At 46.2% G+C, this 26,173-nt stretch overlaps 1 protein-coding gene across 2 annotated transcripts in view; it reads right to left on the reverse strand.

Moving 5' to 3' along the window:
• MED27 (mediator complex subunit 27) overlaps positions 1-26,173 on the reverse strand; it is a 254,777-nt gene that overhangs the window by 10,520 nt on the left and 218,084 nt on the right. For both annotated transcript variants that reach the window (XM_060250725.1, XM_060250726.1), the window contains one exon: positions 24,026-24,067. In XM_060250725.1, the coding sequence (XP_060106708.1) occupies positions 24,026-24,067 (42 nt within the window). The remainder of the gene's footprint in view (positions 1-24,025; positions 24,068-26,173) is intronic.

Raw genomic sequence — 26,173 nt, forward strand, 5'->3', positions numbered from 1 at the left:
GGCAATGTGGTCACCCTAACGTAATTAACCCAAAACCTACCCCTACACACATATGAGAAAACATCCTATGCGTGCTCCAGGCAACATGGAATACTCAGAAGAGCAGAAGAGAAGGAGGAGTGAATTGGCCTGCTCACACCCCTCCAAGCATTTAAAAAATCCTGAAAGGGAAGATGGGGAGGAGGGAGGATCTAAACTAAAAATAAAGGTAGTCCCCTGTGCAAGCACCAGTCGTTTTTGACTCTGGGGTGACATTGCTTTCACAACCTTTTCACGGCAGATTTTTTACAGGGTGGTTTGCCCTTGCCTTCCCCAGTCATCTACACTTTCCCCCCAGCAAACTGGGGACTCATTTGACCGACCTCGGAAGGATGGAAGGCTGGGTCAACCTTGAGCCGGCTACCTGAACCAGCTTCTGCTGGGATCGAACTCAGGTTGTGAGCAGAGGGCTCCGACTGCAGTACTGCAGCTGTACCACTCTGCGCCACGGGGCTCCAAACTGCACCCCTTCATTTTTCAACAATACTGATAGCAATTATATTCCAGCGCATTCAAAGCATTCCACATACTTTAGCCACAATTTATTTATTCTATGATTTATATCCCGCCCTTCCCATAAAATGGCTCAGGGCGGCTCACAACAAATAATAAAACAGAGTTTAGATTATTATTACATATATAAACATTTTAAAAAGTCAGAACATTTAAAAACCTAAAAACCTTAAAATCTTAACATCAAATCTATACAGTATGGTTCACAGGAGTCTAATAAGCTACATTTATTTCCCAGTCAGGTGTAGGCTAACCGGAAGAGTGTTGTCTTGCAGGCCCTGCGGAACTGAGCAAGGTCCCGCAGGGCCCTCACCTCTTCCGGCAGCTGGTTCCACCATGTAGGGGCCATTATGGAAAAGGCTCTGTCTCTGGTTGTCTTAAGACAGACTTCCTTAGGCCCGGGGGTGGTGAGAAGGTTTTGAGTCCCAGACCTCAGTACTCTCTGGGGGACATGTGGGGAGAGACGGTCCTTCAGGTAGGCAGGTCCAAGGCCATATAGGGCTTTAAAGGTAATGACCAGCACCTTGTACCGGACTCGGTATGTTATTGGGAGCCAGTGCAGAGCCCGAAGACCCGGCCGAATGTGCCCCCATCTTGGGAGGCCCAATAACAGCCGGCCCGCGGCATTCTGCACCAGCTGCAATTTCCGAGTCCGGCACAGGGGCAGCCCCATGTAGAGGGCATTGCAGTAGTCCAACCTCGAGGTGACCGTAGCATGGATCACTGTTGCTAGGTCGTCGCGGTCCAGGAAGGGAGCCAACTGCCTTGCCCGTCTAAGATGAAAGAACGCGGACTTGGCAGTGGTTGCTATCTGAGCCTCCATCTTTAGGAAAGGCTCCAATAGCACCCCCAGGCTCTTGACCCTATCCGCCGCCGTCAGCGGCGCACCGTCAAAAGCTGGCAAGGGGATTTCCCCCCCCCGCCGGTCCCCGACGACCCAGGCAAAGGACCTCTGTCTTCGCAGGATTCAATCTCAGTCCACTCTGAGCCACTCAGCCACGGCCTGTAGTGCCCGATCCAGATTTTCTGGGGCGCAGACCGGTCGGCCGTCCATAAGTAGATAGAGCTGGGTGTCATCAGCATACTGGTGACACCCCAGCCCATACCTTCGGGCAATATGGGCAAGAGGTCGCCCATACCGAATCCATACCGAACTCTGTTAAGGTAATTCAGCACTATTACATCCGCACTGGAGACAGGTGAGTTGATGACAGCTTGTGAAAGGTAATCTAAAAGTACAATCCTAAGGAATCCTACATGGGTCTATTCAAAGGGGCTTATTTCCAGTTAAATGTTCTTAGGACTGCACTGTAAGAGAGAGGTCATGGCTGGAGGAAGATTTCAGAAAAGTTTCTCAGCTCACACTGTTCATCCCTTAGCTTCCCCAGTTCAAGTGGTCTGGAAGCCATACAGCATCACTCCACCAAGGCTCTGTGTGAGAGAGATTGTATACACACACACCCCTCCCTAGTCCAGCGAAGGAATGGAAGTCCAGAACAAATGTACTCCTGTAACAGAGACAGGTAATAGCAGCACAATATTTATCTTTTGTATACCCTTTGGGCTGATGGATCATTTTTTTCCCCCAAGTGGTTGAATTAAAAGCACCAGCGAGACTTCAGTACTGCTGTTTCCATAGTTAGTAGCACTTGGGGAAAAGGAATATACCGTGACTACGATGTACTGAGAATGCAGTCGCATTCAGCAGCAATGAAGAGAGGATTAATTGCCTCCTTGCAACAGCTGCATGAATGAAGCTCTGCACAGCTCTATAGAATTGCTATTAAGATGAAGCATCAGTAAGCTGTTTCAGTCCTCAGGGCAGATGTTAGAGCAGGGGGGGCCAAATTGTGGCTGTTTCACATATATGATGTGGCTCTCAAAGCTTGGAGAAGACATTTCTCTCTTTAAATCACTTCTCCAAGTCAAGCCAGCTGGTGGCTTGAAGGATGCATTTAAAGTTGCTTTCTTTCAACTTCTCCCTCCCTCCTCCCTACTACTGGCCTTCCTCCCTTCCCATCTTGCAGCTCTCAAACATCTGACATTTATTCTGTGTGGCTCTCATATTAAGCAAGTTTGGCCATCCCTGTGTTAAGAGTATTGCCAGGTTCTCTTTGGTTGCTTTTCCAAATCTTTACAGTCCCACTTGTGAAGGAATGGACTCAAGTCCCATTCCCTTGGGTCCCAAGGAGTTCAGAAAACACTATGGCCACCCCAGTTCTCTACTTGACTACAGCTTCTCTATGGGCTGTAACTGCTGCCACCAACAAATCTGGAAGACTATCTCCTGCTAGATGGACTGGTACAAACAGCTCTCTGTATGTGCACTGCCGCTGAAAGCTCTGCTTAGCTGCAGCGTGTCCTGCTTTGCTCATAGTAGCTGAACTGGGGACAATCAAATTCACTTTCAAGCTATCATGCTCAAAGGACAGCAAGCTCACTTGTTAATTAATTATCAATTATTATTAATTAGTGTGTGTAGTATAGCCAGGAGATCCTAAGATTATCTAGCAGCTAGAAGTTCTAGCTCTTTTACCATTATGCACCAATAAGTGGCGAGCAGAGTTCTCACAAAGCTGAGTTAATGTGAGCTAGCTCAGTTTTTTAGCCTTTGGCTCACACATTTTTTTATCTTGGAAATGGCCCCAGAGCAAAATAATTTATTCCAGTAGCTCACAAAGTAGAATTTTTGCTCACAAGACTCCACAGCTTAGAAGATGAAGAAGATATTGAAGATACTGGATTTATATCCCGCCCTCCACTCCAAAGAGTCTCAGAGCGGCTCACAATCTCCTTTCCCTTCCTCCCCCACAACAGACACCCTGTGAGGTGGGTGGGGCTGGAGAGGGCTCTCACAGCAGCTGCCCTTTCAAGGACAACCTCTGCCAGAGCTATGGCTGACCCAAGGCCATTCCAGCAGGTGCAAGTGGAGGAGTGGGGAATCAAACCCAGTTCTCCCAGATAAGAGTCTGCACACTTAACCACTACACCAAACTGGCTACACTTAACCACTACACTTGTTTTTAAGGCAAGAGACGTTTCAGAGGTGGTTTTGCCACTGCCTGCCTCAGCGTCATGCCCCTGGAGGTTGCCCATCCAGATACTAGCCTGGGCCGACCCTGTTTAGCTTCCGAGATCTGATGGGATCGGGCTCACCTGCCGCTCCTTCCCTTTATCTATTTTGGGAAAGTGTGACTAAATTATCTCGGTCGGTTCCAATAAAGGGCATCACAAGCCTCGGTCGCACTATGTTCACTAGTGGTCATGGGAATCCCTAGCATTTTAGAAAATGCCTTCTCTTTCCTCTCCTTCGAGCTGCAAAGGAGCCTCAGACTGCTGACGGAGACTTGCCAGCAATCTGCATGATGTTCTGACCTCAAGCAAGCCGAAGAGGTGAATTAAGAGAGAGGAGCCTAGTGCTACCTTAAAAGTCTAACAGCATCAGCATTTGTGAATCAGAGCTTACTTCTTCAGATACGCCAGAGCATCAACCCATCAGGCCCCGTTTATGCATACAACAAATAAAGCTAAAGGTAGTCCCCTGTGCAAGCACTGAGGGTTTTTTTTAATTTATATCCCGCCCTGTCCCGCAAGTGGGCTCTGGGCGGCTTACAATATTAAAAACCTTACAGAAACATTAAACAAACCACATCCAGACTAGACAATATCATAATTACAAAATCTGTAAAATTACAGAATTACCAAAACAATATTCAACGTAACTTAAGCACCTAGATGGTAAGGTGCTGATAAGGTGCTGGGGGAAGCGATGACTTCAGGGGACACCCACTGGATCAATTAAAAGCCTGGTGGAAGAGCTCCGTCTTAAAGGCCCTGCGAAACTTGGAAGTCCAAGCAGGGCCCGGATCTCCAGCAGGAACTCATTCCACCAGGTGGGGGCCCAGACCGAAAAGGCCCTGGACCTTGTTGAAGCCAGTCAGGCGTCCTTAGGACCAGGGATCACAAGAAGATGTTGTGCAGCTGACCTCAGGGCCTTGGGGGTGGGGGGAGCTCATTGTTACTGACAAATGGGGTGATGTCACATCATGACATTTTCTTGGCAGACTTTTTATGGGACGGTTTGCCATTACCTTCTCCAGTCATCTATGCTTTTCCCCCAGCAAGCTGGGTACTCATTTTACCGACCTCAGAAGGATGGAAGGCTGAGTCAACCTTGAGCCGGCTACCTGAACCCAGCTTCCGCCAGGAACAAACTCAGGTCATGAGCAGAGCTCGGACTGCAGTACTGCAGCTTAGTACTCTGTGCCATGGGGCTCTTCATAAGACAAACAGGCAATATTATTTTTTGGAGCAGCCCAAAAGGGAGGCTCCATGCCTGACATACTAACAGAAAGGACATACTCGTACAGAAAGGAAATGTCATACGAGGCACGAATAAAGGTTGTTTCAAGGCTACTGACAGTACCACCGTGCTAAGCCGGGCCGTTTTAAAATGGCATCCAGCTCTCTGGTGCAGCTCACTTAACTTACTCATTTGTATGGTACCCAAGTGAAGAAACTGCAAGACGAGTACAGATTCCTAAGCCTGAGTCTGAATACGATTCTACATTCAGCTTTTTCAAGCTGTAACTAATTATTTTAGCTTAGCCGCATTCTAACTTACAAGATTTTCTATTAGGGCCTTGTTCTTCCACTTCAGAGCATTCTTGCATTCACACTTGCATAACGGAGTAAACCGTTAATGACAGTTCCATTTCCCCAGCATTTCAACCTCCAATGAATTTCCTTTTTTCAAAAAATGTTTCCAACAATAAAGACGCCTTAAAAAAAAAACATATTAGCATTGAAGATGTGGCTGGGAGGGGGAGGGGGGAGAAAGAAGTATTGCCATTAACAAATTCAAATTGACTGGCTACTTTTGGACATAGCAACACATATGCTGTTTCCCATTGTGATGTAAAAGCTAATGAGATTCCACCGGGAGATGAAAGTCATCCCCAGCACTGCCGGAACACTAATAATGTTTTCTGAACAAAAAGTAAGCGATTGGTACCACAAGCGAGTGGGTAGAAGAAAGCGCTTCTGAAACAGATCAAAGGCGTGCCAAACAGGAGGAGAAAAGGGAGGGGATTGCTCCCTAGAAGCAGCAACAAACATTGTGAGGTTGACAACGGCAAGGAGACGGGGAAACGAACTGCTCAGCACCAAATTAGATTCTTTCAAATGCACGTGCTCTTCGACAAAGGGAAAGAAGCTGCTAGAAGATCAGGCTGCTGGGCTTCATTAATGGGGCTATTATTTTACCCAAAGCGGAGCAGATACGCACATGCTCTGGGAGACATTGAATTCTCCAAGTTGCATCGGAACTTATCTGGTGCATATTGTGACTGACAAACTGTAATACTGCCTCATTTCACTTATTTAACCTAATGCTTGCAATTGCTGCTCATTTAAGGATTTTACGGTGGACTCTGAACTCAACCCCAAATTGTATTTTGATTGGAAAGGGGAGTTCTCAAAGAAAGGTGTGTGGATTTTGATTACTGTCGCATCTTTTTGAGAAACCTGGCCATGTCTCCCAACTTACTTCTACCTTTTTCTAGTGGGTGGGTAACTTTTCGTAAGGCTGTAAGGCTGACTACATATGAACAAATCTGAAATCACAAGTGCAGCTCCCGGCAAAGGGAACTCCACCTGCCACTGCTTGGCAACGCGCTTTCTTAGATTTTCCCCTATCAGCCGCTTTTCCAGGGAGCCCATTAGGGCTCAACATTTTAATTGATTACCGATCCAATAAATGAATTAAACATTTAATTGCACATTAGGATTCCCCCTCCTCCACCTTGATTGATGGAGATGGCAGAAATGCAAAGACAGTGGGACTCCTGGAGGATCTGCTTATTCTCTGAGACATGAACAAGCTGGATCAGACCAAAGATCTGGCTGGTCAAACACCATCTCCTGTTGGGGTCAGACAGTAATGCCTAGGAAACTCAAAAGGGTACAATGGAGATAACCAGGGGTGGAATTCTAACAAGAGCTCCTTTGCATATTAGGCCACACATTCCTGATGTAGCCAATCCTCCAAGAGCTTACAAGGCTCTTTTTTGTAAGCTCTAGGAGGATTGGCCACAACAGGGGTGTGTGGCCTAATATGCAAAGGAGCTCCTGCTAGAATTCCACCCCTGGAGATAACCATCCTTTTGCCTGTTCCTAGCCCCTAAAAATCAAAGATATACTCCTGTGAACATGGAGGAGCCATTCTTTGGAATCATGTCTAATAAGCCACTGAAACACCCTGGGCTTTTCTTTTCTTTTCTTTTTGCCCAGCAGGAATTTATTTGCATATTAGGCCACACCCCCTGACACCAAGTCAGCCAGATCTGTGTTCTTGATCAAAAAAAGCGCTGGACAGATGTATTCCCAGCCCCCCGTGAATGTTTCTAATACTTTCTGAAACCACCTAAATGAATGGCAAGCACTGTATCTTTGGCATTTATTTCCACAAGCTGATGATGTGCTACCAAAAAGCAGCCAATAGTGGTCTGCTGAAATCAATGTCGTAATTAAATTAGTATTGGCCACAATAACAAAAACTGAACTGTTTATTTTTGAGTTTGTTCTTACACCACCCTATAGCAGGGAATTAATTTGAATCCCCAAATTTGATAAAGGAATGATTCAAGACAGTTTAGTAAACTGTCCTTTTTATTTGGGATAAAAAAACTGTAGCCCTCATAGAGGGTTTGCAAAATGTTTACTTACAGGACAATCCCGGATGGAATTACATCTCCCTAGGTATACTGGAAGGGTATATTGTTTTTATGACTGAACTGGTGGTGGTGGGGTGTGTGTGTGCATCCGGAAGTCATGGTGACTTCTGGTGACTGACCCTTACTATGGGCACAGAGCCCCTGTCTCCCGGCTTCTGGTATTCCAAGAAGGTCTCCCACCCAAGTACTTGCCAGGGTCGGCCCTGCTTGGCTTCCAGGTTCTGATAAGAGCGAGCTATCGAGGGCAGGGCAGGCCTGCACTGTTTATCAATCAACTGAACAACTCAAATGCCCTCCATGATAATAATTTGACATGGGTAGCCATGAAAACTCTATAGTGGCAAAGTAAAATGGGAGCTCAATGGCACTTCAGTCTGTTCCACACACACACAAACACACACATATGGATATATATGAAGCGAGCTTCTGCAAATCCAGAATGGTTTTTAAGATAATGCTGATTTTAAAATTATTGTATAACTTTTGTATGAATATGTTGTTAACCGCCCTGAGCCTGCCTAGGCGGGGAGGGTGGGATATATATATATATCTGTTTCAGGTAGCCGGCTCCAGGTTGACTCAGCCTTCCAGAAATGGCTTTCTGACTCACAGGAATACAAAAGGGTTACATACAAACAATTGCTAAAAATTAAGGGTGGCAAAGTAGAACTAAAAGCAGATGAAGAACTGCAAGACAAATTTAATTGGTTCCAGAGACTACAAATTACCGTATTTGCCGGCGTATAAGGCGACTGGGCGTATAAGACGACCCCCCAACATTTCTTACAGGAACTGGAGATTTGAACCGAAACCCATTATTATTAGAAACACCAGCCACAGTTCTAATCTCTATTTGCTATTTAGTCACCATTCCTATTTATTATTATTATTATTACGTCTATCTCCTCCTTCCCTCCCGCCTTCCCAGAAACTCTCCTCAAGAAACATTGGACGAAAAGGAAAGAAAGGAGCTCCACCAATGCGCATGAGCTTTCCGCGCTCCCTCAGGGTGGGACAATGTTTATGTTTGAGGCGAAGGGCGGAAAAAGAAAAGGGGGGCCTCGCTGCGCAGGCGCAGTTGTGTCCCGTTGTCAGCCGCTTTGACACACGAAAGGGGTGTGGGGAGGCTAGGTAGAAAAGGAGGAAACGAGAGAGAGAGAGACAGAGCGCTCCCGCCCGCATGGTGACATGACGTCAGCGCGCCCCGTGCTCGGGGTCCGGCGGGCTCTGATCCCTTCTCCCCCCCCGTCCCTTCCCGCATGGGTGCGCGTGAGAGCCAAAGGGGGAGGGTCGAGCGCCTGTCAGTGAGTGAGTGAGGTGCTGCTGGCTGGGGCGGCGGTGGACCTCCTTCCCCTTCCCTCTCCCTATGGCTGGGCTGCTGAGGCGCTGAGGGAAGGGTCTGGGCGCGAAGCGGAGCATGTGGGGACGGGGGCCATGAGCGCAGCAGCCTCCGCCGCCGCCTCGTCCTGTACAGGCTCCGGTGCCGGCGGCTTCTTCCTCTTCCCGAGCGGCACCGGCGACGAGCCCTGCGTGGCCATGGGGCCAGGCGAGAGCGCGGCCGGCTTCTGGGCGCTGCTCTTGCCGCTGCCACCGCATCCCGTAGCCTCCTCAGGGCTTCGTTCCTCGGGCGGCGGCGGAGTGCACCCGGCGTATAAGACGACCCCCCCACTTGGAGGCATGTTTTTCAGGGCAAAAAAGTCGTCTTGTATGCCGGCAAATACGGTAAAAATTTAGTGGATAAAGACATCAGGACTACAGGTATAAGGCAAGATCAGACAGAAATGGAAAAAGTGCTATTAGGGGAAGATGAAAAATTGATTGCAAAGATGTATACATTGTTATTGAAATGGTCTTCAGAAGATGAAGTAGTAAAATCTCAAATGATTAAATGGGCAATAAATATGAATAAAGAAATTTCAATGGAGACATGGGAACACCTATGGAAGAACTCTATGAAAATATCGACATGTAATAATATAAAATAAAACAGTCTGAAAATGCAATACAGGTGGTATATGACACCTAAGAAGTTAGCAAAAATGAACAAGCAGGCATCTGATCGGTGTTGGAAATGTAAAAAGCATGAAGGCTCTTTTTACCATATGTGGTGGACTTGTGAAAAAACGAGACAATTTTGGCAAATGATTCAACAAGAGATGTCGAAGATTTTGGGATATGCAGTTAAAAGGGCACCAGATACCTTTCTGGTAGGATTACAAATGGAAAGTTTTCTGAAGCAAGACAGGACTTTGGTGTGGTATATGTTACCAGCTGCAAGAACATTGTTTGCACAAAGGTGGAAGCAAGCTGAAATACCAGATAAATGGGACTGGATTTTAAAAACTTTACATTGGAGTGAAAGGGATAGACTTACTAGAATCTTGAAAGACATTGATGCAGAAAAATTTAAAGATAAATGGAAGAAGTTTCAGGACTGTATTGAAAAGTAATGGAGAGTTAAGAGACATTTGGTGGTTTTTGAAAGTATAACCTGAAATTGTGGGAAATGGGGGAGATAGATGATTAGAAAGAATTTTTTGAGTTAATATACAATAGTTCTTTTTATTAGCAGTTAGAAAATATAGAGATAAGTACAATAAATAGCTATAATTGGTGTGATAATAGATGAAAGGTAAGTGTAATACTATGGGTGAACTAAAAGGTTAAGGTGATATGATTTAGCATATTGAGATAAATAAGTTCAGGATGTGTTAATAATGTCCTGAAGGAAAGCTAGAAGATTGAATTATAAATAGAGATATAGATACGTTATTAGATTATATGTAAGTTTTATAGTGCAAGATTCTAAAATGGATGGTACCTTAATTGTTTTTTTTTCAATAGCTTGAAGCACCGACGGAGGTCAAAGAAAAGAGGTGGGGGAAGTGAGGAAAAAAAATGTGTAATGTATTGATAAGGACTGAATTATTGGGGTTTTTTATTATTCGAAATGCATTTCAGTATATTGCAAAATTTAATAAATTTGGTTAACATAGAACATATCTTTTTCAATTGCCTGTATTTTGGGAGAATAAAAGTAGAAACCATTAACCCACTGATAGAAAGATTTCCAAGTAGATCAAACAAAACTATGCTGGAATGCTTGCTTTCAGATAACGATCGTGAGATGACATCTGAGTTTACAAGCATCGAAAACTACAAAAGTTGTTTGAGCAAGTTCTGATTTTTATGTAGACAACTTAGGATTTTGTATTGTATATTTTATTACACTACTATATATAATTTGTTTAGATTTCAATATTGAAGCTAAAATGTTAGTGGATTTCCTAATATGACTTGTCCTGATTGTTTGGACTGTGTTGGTCATTGACTGCAATAATAAAGATTGATTGATTGATGGACTTTTATCTGATGAAGGGAGATTTGACTCTTGAATGCTCACAGTCTGAAAATCCTGTTGGTTTCTAAAGTGCTACAGGGAGCTCATCCAGCTGGAAAAGAAGGTTTCGCCAGAGATCCATATCAGGATAGATGCTCTTCAGTGTTGGCCCGCAGGCTCCGTGCCTGCCGCCCCTCCACCGCCTGCCGCCCTCCCTCCACTGCACTGCGCTCTGGTGCACCACCCACCTCCCATCGATCAGAGGAGTGTGCCATGACGAGGCTGGGCCCTATCAGCTTCCAGGCGGCCGGCATCTGAGCATTTTTTGAAGTGAGCGCAGGAGGAGGCTTCTCTCCCTTCCTTTCCGGAACCGGAAGTGAGGGGGGAGTGAAGCATCCTCCAACTTTCTCTTTAAAGAACGCTCAGATACAAGGCCCAGCCTTGTCCCAGCATGGTCCTCTGACTGCAAGGGGGTGGGGGGGTGGTGGAGTGCAGCAGAAGGAAAGGGAGGGGGCTAGCGGCGGGGCGGGGGGGAGGCAAATTTAGGTGTTTGTCTTGGGCACCGGGGGGGGGGGGAGCCCAATTTGGCACCTCCCTCCTGGTGCCCTAGGCAACCGCCTAGTTTGCCTAGTGGGCGAATCAGCCCTGATGCTCTTCATACATTATATGGAGTCAGAGATGAACAATGGAATACACAGATCTGCAGACAGCACAAAAGTATTCAGCTATGTGCTGACAGGCCTTAACTGGCGACACCTAGTCTGGAACGACTCTGGAACTCTGGTGAATGGTGAAAAATTGCACCTTAGTGAACAGCGCTGGTGAAAAGTGCAAATTTCAGGTGAGGGCAGGCTGAAAATAGAACAGCCACTATTGTAACATCCTTATATAAATCGCTGGTGCGGCTTTATCTGGAATGCCACGCACCATTCTGAATGCTCATCTTAGAAAGGACGGAGTGGAATGAGAAAAAGGTGTTTTAAAAGGGCAACCAAAAAGATCAAGGGACTGAAGAGTCTTCTCCAAGAGGAAAGGCTCGAGTGTTTTAGCCCTTTTAGTTTAGAAAGAGACAAACGGGGGAGGCAGGCAAGGGAATAAGAGGTTTGTAACATTAGGCCTAGCTTGGAGAAAGTGAAAGGAACCTTCTTCCTCCTTGCTAGGGTTTGGGTGCTCATTTACTGGCAGCAGATTCAGGACAGATAACAAGAAGAAGATGATGATACTGGATTTATATCCCGCCCTGTACTCTGAATCTCAGAGTGGCTTACAATCTCCTTTAACTTCCCACCCCCCCACAACAGACATCCTGTGAGGTAGGTGGGGCTAAGAGAGCTCTTACAGCAGCTGCCCTTTCAAGGACAACTCCTACGAAAGCAAAGGCTGACCCAAGGCCATCCAGCAGGTGCAAGTGGAGGAGTGAGGAATCAAACCCAGTTCTCCCAGATAAGAGTCCGCGCACTTCACCACTACACCAAACTGGCTCTCAATGCCACCACTGGTTCTTAAGGCCACTACACAAGCAGCACCTATTTTGCACAGCGGATCATGGTATTTGCTAGCACCAAATGAGAGCACTGAGTTAGATGGTGTTCAAAGGGGATCAGACAAATTTGTGCAAGACAAGAGCTCTATCAGCAGCTGGGAGACGTAACAGCTCCGTGATTGGAACTTCCAGGCTTAGCAGCCACCCATCACGGAATACCTGCTGCTAGACGCACACACCAGGTGAGGGCTGTTGTTGCCTTTGTGGTTTGGGGGGGGGGGGGAGAGGGGGGCTTCAGAAGACATTTGGCTGGTCACTGCAAGCAACATAATACTAAACTGGCCAGGCTTGCAGAAAAACTGCTAAAGGTTAGAGAGGGAAGGAAGGTGGCATGATACGGCCCATAATCTTGTCAAGTTTTGGAAGCTAAACAGAGTTGGGTACCTGGGAGGCCACTGAGGAAGACTCTGTGCTGGAAGGCAATGGCAAACCACTTCTGCTTCTCACTTGCCTTGTAAACTCCTTCCTGGGGTCACTGTAAGTCAGTTGTGACCTTGATGGCCCTTATGTACGTATTTAATAGGTATATGGAGCTGTCCCAACACGGGGACAAAGTTACAAAGATGCAGGATCCACAGCAAAACACAAAGATAACAACAAAGGCACGGAAGTACTTAATGAGGTATCTGAGAAATGCTTGATTTGCTAACAAATACATGGATTATTTCTTTTTGTTCCTCCGCTACTCTTTTCTTTTTTAGAGGGTACTTATACGTCTTTTATAGTTATAAAAAGGGAAAGGTAGTCCCCTCTGCAAGGACCGGTCATTTCCAACTCGGGGGTGACTTTGCATCATGACGTTTTCTTGGCAGACTTTTTACAGGGTGGTTTGCCATTGCCTTCCCCAGTCATCTACTCTTTCCCCCCAGCAAGCCAGGTACTCATTTTACCGACCTCGGAAGGATGGAAGGCTGTGTCAACCTTGAGCCGGCTACCTGAACCCAGCTTCTGCCGGGATCGAACTCAAGTCATGAGCAGAGTGTTCAGGCTGCAGTACTGCAGCTTTACCACTCTGCTCTTCCTTTTATAGTTAAGGAATCAATAAAGGTTTTACGGGGAACTAAGGAAATTCTCTTTACGACGAGAGAAATCATAGTGGGAGTCTACTTTTATCCCATTTCCTTACATGCTCTTTTTTTTGGCATTGGTCTAGGGCAGGGGTCCTCAAACTTTTTAAATAGGGGGCCAGTTCACTGTCCCTCAGACTGTTAGAGGGCCGGACTGTTGTGGTGGCTGCCGTTACAGTACAAGGCCGCGGGCCGTCAGTTCTCCATCTTCTGCATCTCTCTCCCTTCCCCACACCACACACCCCGGCCTGGGAACTCACCTCACCTCGGTATCGCCTCACACTCTGTCTCTGCCGCCTCAGCCCAGTGCCGGAAGTGTGCAAGTTTAGGTCAAATGTCACTTCCGGTCTGATTTTGGCATAACCCGGTGGGCCGCATAAACGTCCTCAGCGGGCCGCATCTGGCCCGCGGGCCGTAGTTTGAGGACCCCTGGTCTAGGGTGTGCCCATATTCATGTGAAGACAGTAGCTTGCAATTCAGAAGTTCACTCAGTTACACACAACTGCTACTTTAACGACTGTGGCCATTGGTACTGAAGATATGATCGCTTAGCCTTCTGGCTCATGGATCCAGTGAATTTCAGTGGTGGCCTTGAACCGTATGCATAAACCTGGCTCACAATTTGTGATTGAAGAAGATATTGGATTTATATCCCGCCCTACACTCTGAATCTCAGAGTCTCAAAGCGGTCACAATCTCCTTTACCTTCCCCCCCCCCACACACACACAACAAACACCCTGTGAGGTGGGTGGGGCTGAGAGAGCTTTTACAGCAGCTGCCCTTTCGAGGACAACTCCTACGAGAGCTATGGCTGACCCAAGGCCATTCCAGCAGGTGCAAGCGGAGGAGTGGGGAATCAAACCCGGTTCTCCCAGATAAAAGTCCGCACACTTAACCACTACACCAAACTGGCTCTCACTGCTGCTTCAGGTAAGCAGATGAGGAATGCATTTCAATAATAAAACTTACAAAAAAGGGAAAAAACCCCAATCCAGAGTAAACACTTGAGTCATGCAGGGTACTGATTCCGCCTGCTGACCCTGCCCATCACCTGCCCTTGAGAAGGCCTTGTCAGTATTCAATAGCTGACTCATACCTGCATTCACTCCACGCTCTTGCTCTGAGATTAATGACAGGAATTCATCTTCATATATTACAACACTTACGTGCCCTTGCATGGGGAAAACTGTGCCTTGGGATTGCACATGGTGTGGAAAAGAGAATCTGGATGCAAAACCAGAAACCCAAAGGCCAAGTCAGGATTATAAACTGACAACTTGGGTGGGTGCTCCTCTGCGTTGGAATTTATTTATTTATTTAAGATTTATATCCCACCCTTCCCACAAGTGGCTCAGGGCGGCTTACAACCATTAGTCAAACATAAGATTAGACAATATTTAATATATAAACAGTTAAACATTTAAAACAGTTAAAACCTTAAAAACCAATAAACATTCCAAATATATATATATAAAACAGGAGTCTGGAAAGCTACACTGAGTTTTCCATCTTAGCTAGGTGTAAGCTAGCCGGAAGAGGGTCGTCTTGCAGGCCCTGCGGAACTGAACAAGGTCCTGTTCCATGGAGAATTCCTGTTCCATGGAGATTTCACTAACAACGTCCAGTGAAGGCGTATTTTGGAAGCAGCATAAAGTGGTTTTATTCCGTTAGCTTTTGGAGGGGCCAAGGGTTTCAGGGATCATGGCAAGATCAGGGTCAGGCTATGAACTGAATAAAGCAAACTTCAGATGCTGCCCAGACAAAAAGGCACATATGGAGCAGTGGTGAAACGAAGTTGCAAAATATCTCAATACATGCCAGCCTTTCAGACCTCTAGAGCTGAGAAGAGAAGCGAAGCGTGAAGATCAAAACGTTCAAACCAGAATGCTATTGCCTACTGTGTTATGTTTCAGACACTCAGGAAAGTCACATTATTTATTTGTTTGTTTATCACGTTAGACTTTTATCCCACCCTCTCAGCAAGCAGACTCAGGGCAGCTAACAATCAATTCAGCTATCTACAATTCCAATTAAAAAAGATAAAATACAATTAAAAAAAAAAACATTTTATGGTGCTGATCAGTTTCAGTATAGGCGGGATCTTTCTTCAGACAGTGATCCTATAACGATTGTAGTTCCTCAGCAGCGTAGGGTGTCAGTCCTCTCCCAGTTTAGGTGATGAAGGCCTGTCGAAATAATTCAGTTTTGCAGGCCCTGCGGAATTAAGGAAGATCCCACAGGGCCCTTATGGCCTCCAGGAGGGCATTCCACATCTCCGGCGCTGCCACTCAGAAGGCTCTAGCCCGTGTGGAACACAGTCTGGCCTCCCTTGTTCTGGGGATAGATAGCTTCATGGCACTGCGCAACGGGGCTGGTTCCAAACAGGGTTGGCCCCCAAAACTTTGAGGGGCCCTGGGTGCATCTCTTGGATTGCAACACACTGGTATTCATGGGGTTACTTTGGTGATTTATACAGTTGAGCGGATCCTGCCCGTAACCTAGCATGGAGGTGGTCATCTGTGGCTCTAATCATGCTGTTTGTCACGTTCTCAGGGTGCAGGCAGGCAGGCGTCCAAAGTCAGTCCAAGGTCAAAGTCCAGGAAGTCAAGCAGGAGCCAAGTCACCAATGCAGAATCACAAACCGGAATCAGAAGTCAATGTCCAAAAGCCAAAAGGTCAGGGTGCCAAGGAAATCAAGCAGGTCAGGATCAGGAGGGAGTGTGGATGCAAGCCAGAGAATAGACTTGTTGCTTCCACAAGGTTAGCAGGTCCTGGGTGGGAGCCTCAATCAGCCTGCTCCCTGGGTGGCAGTGACTCTGCTAGAACTCAGGGCTGAGAGATTTGAAGCCTCGGCGTGCCTCATGTCTTCGCTCTGCAAGTTCTTTCCGGAGCCTGCTTCGAACTCTTGAGATGGGAGGAGGAGAGCTTGGAGGAAATTGATCGTCAACAGCTGACACTGGTGCCTGGAGAGTGATTGATGGGCCAGCTGCTGTTTGTTCAGCTGAGGAACTGGCCGGCAACTCTCCCAGGTCTGTTAACCCTTCCAGCTCCTCCTCATCAGGGCTCATGACACTGTTACGCTCACAAATCTAAACCACCTTAAGACCACTGCTTCTTTCCCATGGAAATGCTATATCGGTTTCCATGCCTGAGTTTCTAACTGCACCTCCTTATCCATGTTAGCTTTTGGGCTTAAACAATCCTCACCCAATTGTCATTACTAGCTCCCTTCCCCACACCTCCCAATTCAAATGGGGAACTATGCAAGAAAACAAATTAAAAAATAATCAAAATAACTAACGGAAGAACAAGGCTCTGAAAATAGCAATGTGACGCTAAAGTCAAGAAACCATCTATTATTGATTAAAAGCTTTTCCCCAAAGAGGAAGGTGTTTTCTTTTGTCCTGAATCCCACCAGAATTCCAGATCTTGCTGGGAGAATACAATACAGACAGTGGCTGAAAAAGCCATGTATCAGACCCTACTAAATGCTGCATCTCCTCCCCTGAGCCAGGCCCCCCGTGGATCCTAAAGCAAAGCAGATTCCTACAGGAAAGTGGGGGCGACCTCAAATCGATCCCTGGGCACCTCCGAACTGGTATCCGAGGGGGGGGGGGCAAAAATTAACGGGGGAAGAAACGACCATGGTGCATTATTCTTATAATCTGATTTAGTTTTGCATGTTTCTATTTTGGAGAATTCATTCCTGTGTTTTTCTAACCACTGCAAGTCTGTGGAATAGGAATGGAGTAAAAAACAAAACCCACCTTGATAATAAGACGCAAGTTTGCCTTTTTCCCCTTTTAGCTTACTAGATGGAGATACGTGAGGAGTTAACAGAAAAGGTTGAAGAGCGGCACCTGCAGAGTTTAAAATGTCAGGGAAATGTGGAGATGCGCCAACCTTTTCTTGGCTCTTTGTGTTTCTGCCCTTTCAGAGAGCCCTCCCCTTGTTTCTGGGCTCTATTCTCTAAAACTCACCCCGCTGGCTCGCTGGATGGTTAGAAAAGCTTATTCACCCCCAGAATGGAGTTAAAGCAAGTCTCCAGGGGGACCTCAGTAAATACCTGTACGTTTCAGCCATAATGGGCCCTCTGGGAACTCTTTCCCTATCAAATTAAACACACTCGGGGATCCTACCTAATCGGGGAAGGCACAAGTCTTGCTGACACAGCCAGAGTTTGCAAACAAAGAAGTCAAGTCAAATTTAGCTCCGTGTGACAGGGTTGGATCGCGGGGGGAAAGAGGTACCTGCTCTTTAACCTGAAAGGGCTGTGCTGTGGCTGTCTGGGAAATTAACATTTTGGCAGCTTCAATGAGCCGGCCCGCTTGTGAGCTCCAGATGTTGCTTTGCCACCACTGAAGAGGGTATGAAGCCTCAGTCCGGCTTTGAAAAACCTGCCATACAGAGCAGATCAACTTTACTGAGGGGCTATCGCAAAAAAGGATTCACTGGACTCTTCGGTAGAAATCATTTATTGTAGTTACTTAGAAAGGAAATTACAACTCCACTGAAGTTTTAAAAGAACAGTATAGGGACGGGAAGAAGGACAACTCCTATGAGAGCTATGGCTGACCCAAGGCCATTCCAGCAGCTGCAAGTGGAGGAGTGGGGAATCAAAACCCAGTACTCCCAGATAAGAGTCCGCACACTTAACCACTACAACCACAAGTCTGTTTGTTGGTGCAGCATGATTTAAAAAACAAACAAACCTAATTACTTTGGAAGTGTAGGAGCTTCTCCATTATACTATTAGGACTCTTGAAATTCATCACTCCTCTTCCTTATTGTTAGGTTTCATTATTACTGCTCCTCCCATCTATACTTTAAAAACAGCAGGGCCAACACAAAGTACAGGGGGTGCTATACAGCGTGCCTGTTTGCTCTACTGCAATTGTCGCTAAAGCCCCCTTAGATCTTGTCTCTGTCTCCTCTGACTGGCAGCAGCAAAGAAACACTAAGAAGGGCTGACAGAGGCTGGTCGTGGCAGGGAACGGTTCACATGCCAACCACACGTTCTACCGCTGAACTGCAGCGTCTTAATTTCAGAATGACTTGCCTCTCCTTCTCCCAACTCCGAAGGCCCTTGTGCCATGTTAACTTCAACAAGCCTTGCAGAGGCTGTGCTGGTCTAGCAGGATTACATATGAAAGCTGCCTCATCTCAAGTCAGACAGCTGGTTTCCGCCCCAATGCTGTCTACTCTGCCTGCAGAGCAACTTTTAACGGGAGATACCAAGGACTAGATCAGGGCTGATCTTGCTTAATGTAAGAGCCACACAGAATAAACGTCAGATGTTTGGGAGCCACAAGTCACAAGAGGGAGGGAGGGAGAGAGACTTGGAAAGAAAGCAACTTTAACTTAAAATGCATTCTCCAAGCTGCTGGCTGGCTTGGAGAAGTAAGAAGAAGAAGACGACTGCAGATTTATACCCCACCCTTCTCTCTGAATCAGAGACTCAGAGCAGCTTACAATCTCCTGTATCTTCTTCCCCCACAACAGACACCCTGTGAGGTGGGTGGGGCTGAGAGGGCTCTCCCAGAAGCTGCCCTTTCAAGGACAACCTCTGCCAGAGCTCTGGCTAACGCAAGAGACAAATGCCTTCACCAAGCCCACTGACCAGGAGGGAAGGAGTCTTCAAGCCACACAATATGTGTGAAAGAGCCACATGTGGCTCCCGAGTCACAGTTTGGCCACCCCTGGACTAGATTCAGGATCTTCCTTCATGTAGCGTGGATGCTCTGCTCACAGTCTGTTGTTACCGTCTGTTGTTGTGTTAATTCTTCCGCCTGTTTTCTAGCACAATATGCTGCCAGTGAAAGGAATTCAATGGGCTACTAACTTCTGGGCTAGAGAAGCGAACGTTTTGATTTTTCTTCAAATGTGTCAAACAGACCAGGGTTACCAATTTATCTTCAGCGTTGGCACTGAGGTGACCAAATGGATTGAAATCAAAGCACTCTGGCTTATGATTTGCGAAGAGGGCTCACAAGGATGAACCTGAGCCTAGCTATGCATCTCACATCATTGGATTTTAGAATTTTCTGTGTCAAAAAATTATAAGGAAACATTATACGAAGGTATACTCAAAGCATGATGATACTAGATTTATATCCCGCCCTCCACTCTGAAGAGTCTCAGAGCGGCTCACAATCTCCTTTACCTTCCTCCCCCACAACAGACACCCTGTGAGGTAGATGAAGATATTGGATTTATATCCTGCCCTCCACTCCAAAGAGTCTCAGAGCGGCTCACAATATCCTTTCCCTTCCTCCCCCACAACAGACACCCTGTGAGGTAGATGAAGATATTGGATTTATATCCTGCCCTCCACTCCAAAGAGTCTCAGAGCGGCTCACAATATCCTTTCCCTTCCTCCCCCACAACAGACACCCTGTGAGGTAGATGAAGATATTGGATTTATATCCCGCCCCCCACTCCGAAGAGTCTCAGAGCGGCTCACAATCTCTTTTACCTTCCTCCCCCACAACAGACACCCTGTGAGGTGGGTGGGGCTGAAAGGGCTCTTCCAGCAGCTGCCCTTTCAAGGACAACCTATGCCAGAGCTATGGCTGACACAAGGCCATGCTAGCAGGTGCAAGTGGAGGAGTGGGGAATCAAACCCGGTTCTCCCAGATAAGAGTCCGCACGCTTAACCACTGCACCAAACTGGCTCTCCAGCATCAGGCATTGCTGCCGGCATCCACAGGGCTGGCCCTAGACTGTCTGGCACCCTAGGCGAGGCTAACTTCTGGCGCCCCCCCCCCTCCCGGCACTGATAACATCACCGAGTCACATCGGGTGCCCCCAAAAGACCGGTGCCCTAGGCAATCTCCTAGTTTGCCTAGTGGCAGGGCCAGCCCTGGGCATTCAGGAGAATGGAGCCCAGAGCCCGAACTGAAGTTACAACGAGAAAGCATGCGAAAGGGGGACTGAGAAAAACACCTTTAATAGCAGGACTAAAGCCATTCCACGGCTATCATTAGTTTAAAGCGTTATTGATGAAGGATTATCCAAGCTGATGATGTGCTAGGTTGCTTTGCATTGTGCTCCTTTCCAACTGACATGAGGAATACATTTCAGAAGGGAGAGAAAAGGGTGTCTAATCCCTTAATTCTTACTTGCCTCTAGAGCAACAGATTAACTAGCGCATTATTCTGCCTTCAAACTAATTCAGAGCGGGGGCTGTTGCCCACCTCCCAAAAATAACTCCTACTCTTTGATCTGTAACAAACTGGTATCTTGTGTCCCATTTTTGCACTTTGGGCTGAACATGGAATCATGGGATGGTAGCTGCTATGCTGAAATGATGGTGGTACACCTCTAGTTTGGACCCTGGTTTTCATGCCCACCACAGACAGACTCTCTGCAGACTGATATAACTAACTCCAGCAAAAACTGGTTTATGTTTTCTGTCAGGTGTGCAGGTGGGTCAGGCAGGCCAAGAGAGCAGAGACGCTGTAGATTTTTCAGTGAACCCATTCAGCAGATGAACTTCCCTTTTTTGACACTCACAATCAGCTGATCAGGGGATACGTTCGTATCGCATCAAGCAAGTCAAATGTTTGCCGGCAGCTGCTTGCTGGTCAGAAGCCAACTCCCAGCTGATCAAGTGGATCAACCGGGAGTTCGGTTCTCATCCGCACCACTCCACGGCAAAACAGCTACACAGTGAAGTTACAAAGGGAGCTTGGCAGAGATGGAAGAAACGCTCTCGATGGTCGGTTGCAAAATGGAGAGGAGTTTGTTCCTCTTCCCTTCCTTCCATGCTGGGCAGGGACAAAAGTAATAATTTTTATGCCTGCGTTTGCAAAAGGGAGGGGAGAAAGTGCTGGTTTCTCCCCCCCACTCCAAGCTGAGAGGGAGGAACAGATGGGATGATTTTAATCCCTGCATCGCAAAAGGGAGTGAAGAACGAACTTGTATCTTTCTTTTTCTTTGATGTTCAAGATGACAGCTTGGGGTGAGGAGAACAGAAGAAAAATCAGCTGGGGTTCTGATAATCCCACCCCACTCCCAAATTGTACCTCAGCAAATCGGGGAGTCTGTAGTATGGGAGATCAGAAGAACCTGGCTTCCAGCTGATCACCTGGGAGTCTACTCCAGACCACCCCCTCCAAAAACACAAAACACATTGCTGGGTTCAGAGCAAAATTTCCACAGCAAGAGATCAGGAGCAGACTCCTGACTAGATCTCTTGTCTGTTCAGGAGTGGCTCATGATGGCTGCAAGTAGCTTGTTACCGCAAACACACAGAAACAAGTCACAAACAGCTGAATGGTACAACTGCTCAGCACTGGTGAGTGGAAGAACAAGCCAAACTAGCAGGTGCTTGAGCCAGTCGAAAGTCCACAAGCAAGCTAAAAGAACAGGGTAGGCAACAATTCTGAAGGGCACAGCAGAAGCACAGCCCGGTTCAGGCCAGAAGTCAGAAACTTGCAGAGTGGCCCGGAGCAGAGCCAGGAACCAGAATCAGCAGAACTAGCAGCCTTTCTGCTTAATAGCAAAGCTGCACAGGTTGAAGGGCCCAGCCTGGAGACAGCTGATCCCAGAAACTTACCTTGAACCTTTATAGCCAGAATACAATACACTTTATTTGCTGGCCACAGGGTTGCCAAGTCCAATTCAAGAAGTATCTGGGGACTCTGGGGGCGGAGCCAGAAGACTTTGGAGGTGAAGCCAGGAGGCACTGGGGATGGAGCCAGGAGCAAGGTTGCGACAAGACAACTGAACTCCAAAGGAAGTTGTAGCTATCACGTTTAAAGGGACCACACACCTTTTAAATGCCTTCCCTCCATTAGAAATAATGAAGGATAGAGGCACCTTCTTTTGGGGCTCATAGAACTGGACCCCCTGGTCCAATCCTTTTGAAACTTGGAAGGTGTTTTGAGGAGAGGCACTGGATATTATGCTGCAAATGTGGTAAATCTACCTCAAAAAAACCACACACACACCCAAAGCCCCAGATACCCACAGATCAATTCTTCATTATACTCTATAGGAATCAGAATTATACCCTATGGGAATAATGAAATGCCCAACAGACATCCCACCCCCACCCCCTGGCTTTCTGATGACCCTGAAGTGAGGAGAAGGGCCTCCAAACCAGGGGATCCCCTGCCCCCACCCAGGGATTAGGAATTTATTTATTTATTTATTTTATATCCTGCCCTCCCCACCGAAGGCAGGTTCAGGGTAGCTCACAGGTTAGGGTCAAAAATGACCAGCAAGATAAAAACGATAATGCATAAAACAAAAAAAACAATATTAAAATATCAATTTAAAAACAATATAACAGTGGATGCTAGTACAATAATTCATGATGTAATTAAGTTTCGATGGTAGCAGTATAACTGGATAGTCAATCTTAGATGTTCCAAGGGACCCCAAACCACCATAGCGTGGTAGGAAGTCCAGAATGATGTTAAGTTCCGGTTTATGGGCCTAATCCGTTGTTGTAAGTTGTCCTTATGGGAAAGCAAGGGGGAAGAGTGCCGTTTTACAGACCCTGCAGAACTGTGGAAGCTCTCGCAGGACCCTAACATCCTCCGGCAACTCATTCCACCAGCTAGGTGCAGCCACAGAAAAGGCCCTGGCTCTGGTTGACTGATGCCTAACTTCCCTGACGCTGGGGACTGTCAACAGAAATGAGCAACAGCTCTGTGTATCGTACACCTCTTATCAACTCCCTATCTTCAAAAGTCCAATCAAAAACACTTTTAAGTACCACAAACAGCTTACAGACATAACCAGTGTATACTATAAAGACTGAAGTGAATTGAATAAGAATGATATAGAAGTGTGAGGAGTAAAGCAAATTAGTGGTTCAAACTGTAACTTGGATAAACCAATAATGTGAAACAGGAGTATAGACCGGTTATGCCTGTAAACGGATTGTGGTACTTAAAATTGTATTATAGTATCCTCTGCATACATTGTGCAAATCCGGACTTATTTAAGAATTTTTGCTACCAGTAAAAGACTTGGAATATAAAGTCACATTTCGTGAAAGTGTTTTTGATAGGACTTTTGAAGATAGGAAGTTGATAAGAGGCATTCTACACACGGAGCTATTGCTTACCTACCTGGGGAGTACTGAGAAAAAAACCACCCACCCACACACATGCAAGAATGTTTTTGTTTAAATGTAAATAATTTTGCTGCTGTTAATATATTATGTTCACTGGTCATACATTATTAAAAAGTTTGACGTTTTCAGTGTCTAAAGTTTAGCTTAACATCTGAAAACTGTGGCAGCCCCACTTACGGTGACTGTATGAGAGAGTTTCTGTCCAAATAATACACTTTCTTTTGTTTACTACAGAATTTGTTTCTTGCCTTTGAATTTTATTTTTTTCCTACCTCTCAGATAGCAAAAATTAAAGATATGTGTGTAGGTTTCACAGGGAAGTAACTATTGCCTATACTTCAGTCCTACCTTACTCCCAATTTACATCCTTTCCTCTGGAGAAAAAAAACCCAAGCTTTTTTGTGACTTCAAAATTTCCAGCAATTTTACATCTCTGCCTTTAGGACTTTACCTAAAGGACTTTGAGCATATAAAACACTTTGCCATGCTTACTCCATTCATTACGCTATGAAACTGGGAGTGAGGGATTGACGTATTCATTGTATAGGTCGATAGCATAGGATTTAAGTATTTCTCCCCCAGATGTTGCACATCACAATTCAAGTGGCAGCTAAAACACTTCACATCTTAATTATTTGGAGACTATATGAAAAGGCACACAGCACACACGCAGATGCTAGCAAGAAAGAGTGACTTGCCTTCTGGAACACTTGATAGTTGGACTTGGACCAAATGTCAAGCTGTAGGGTGGAAAAAGAAAGTCCTTTATTAACATGCATCAATACCGGGAAGTTTAGTTTCATGTCAACTTTCTAACCAACAGTTAGCTCAATGCTGTTAACACCCATCAAAATGAACAATGCCAATTTAATTTGGTTTAACAAGTTTTTATTTAACAGAGTGCACTGGTGGTGATGCAACAGAGTCCACGAGGCTGGTTAAAAACTACAGGGCAAACTCTAGTTGGCATTAGCCAGGAAAGGCACCGCAGATGAAAGTTAATATAGTGGGCGAGAGATGATTTGCACTGCGGAGAAGAAACATTAACTACCATTAAGGTCTACACAAGTTCCAGCATTAAATCACGGTTAATACTAACTGGGGTTTGCTCTTAACCAGGATTTTTAACCTTGAACCCTCTTTAGAATTCAACGCAGTGAACATCAGTAATGCCCAACTACAGTTAAGGTTGATGGGAATTTGTACTAAAGTGGGAAGGCAAGCAGTATCAAGCCCTATAACCTGTTCCTGATCTTTTAACCACAATTAAAGTGGGGAGGGGTCATGGCTCAGTGGCAGAGCATCTGCTCGGTGTGCAGAAGGTCCTGGGTTCAACCCCTGGCATCGACAGTTAAAGAATCTGGCAGCAGGTGGCATGAAAGAACTCAGCCTTGAAACCCTGAAGAGCTGCCAGTCAGTCTGAGCAGATGATACTGACTGTGATACCCAGGGTGTTTTTTGTAGCAGGAACTCCTTGGCATCTTAGGCCACACATCCCTGATGTAGCCAATCCTCCAGGAGCTTACAGGGCTCTTCTTACAGGGCCTTCTGTAAACTCTTGGAGGATTGGCTACATCAGGAGTGTGTAGCCTGATATGCAAATGAGTTCCTGCTACAAACAAAAAAGCCCTGGCAACACCACAATTAAAGGACCACCCTAACTGCTTACATTCAGTAAAGCAGTTCTTGGGATTGAACACCCATTCTAGCTTTCTGTCCCTCTCCACATGTGCATCAGAGGAACTGAAAGCTCAGATGGACAGCCAGGTCCTGCAAGGAGGAGGAGGAGGAGGAGACTGTAGATTTATATCTCTCCTTTCTTTCTTAAACAGAGTCTAAGATCTCCTTTAACTTATTCCCCCACAACAGATACCCTGTGAGGTAGGTGGGGCTGAGAGAGCTCTGACAGAAGCTGCCCTTTCAAGGACAACTCCTGCGAGAGCTATGGCTGACCCAAAGCCATTCTAGCAGCTGCAAGCTGAGGAGTGAGGAATCAAACCTGGTTTTCCCAGATAAGAGTCTGCACACTTAACCACTACACCAAACTGGCTCTGATTCTGTCCCAGTGCTTGCACTGAATCAGCCAGAGACTGGGCAGACGGCTTTGCCTTGTTCTGCCAGTTAAGTATTCATTGCGCATGGACATCTTAGGATCTTGCTGGAGCAAAGTTTGTCCTGCAGTTGCATTTTTTCAGCGCAGCCACTGTATAAAAACATGCAAACAAGGCCTCTTGGGCTACCACACCTCCTCCCAAGCGGCAAGACCGCTTCAATTCATTTGGAACAGATTGTGCTGATCCATGTGAATATTTAACAGCCTCAGAACTGTGTCTACAACAAGGGCATCTCTCCTAAAGCATTCCTTGGCGCCGTTCTTGTGTCCACAAAATAAGCAATTCAGTGACAACCGACACAGAAAACAGTTTGCCAAATTAAGCCAGAGAGCTGGGCCTACGGGGACTGGATAACCCCACCCCCTCCCGAATACTTCATTTAGACTCCAAAAAAGGTGTGGAGGGGAAACTTTTGTTAGGCAGAAGTTAAGGTCACAGGATATTGTTATATATCTGCATTTCAGATGTCTGCTACATTTCAGGAGCAACGTGGCCAAAAGGACAACATAATGTAGCACTAAGAGGCCAGGAAACAAACCTTTTGACCAGGTTTCAGAAGATGGCAAAAGAGTAGATGTTCGCAAATACACTCCTAAGTAATGTGTAAGACTGTTATTGAACTGCTACTTAAAGTCCTATCCTTTTCTGATTCCAGTATCTTGTGCATTAGCTCTGGTTTCACCTCTCCTGTCCAGATACTAAGAATCTCAGAGAAGCCATGTTGGATCAGGC

The sequence above is a fragment of the Heteronotia binoei genome, chromosome 12 (assembly GCF_032191835.1).
Source record: "Heteronotia binoei isolate CCM8104 ecotype False Entrance Well chromosome 12, APGP_CSIRO_Hbin_v1, whole genome shotgun sequence".
NCBI lineage: Eukaryota > Metazoa > Chordata > Lepidosauria > Squamata > Gekkonidae > Heteronotia > Heteronotia binoei.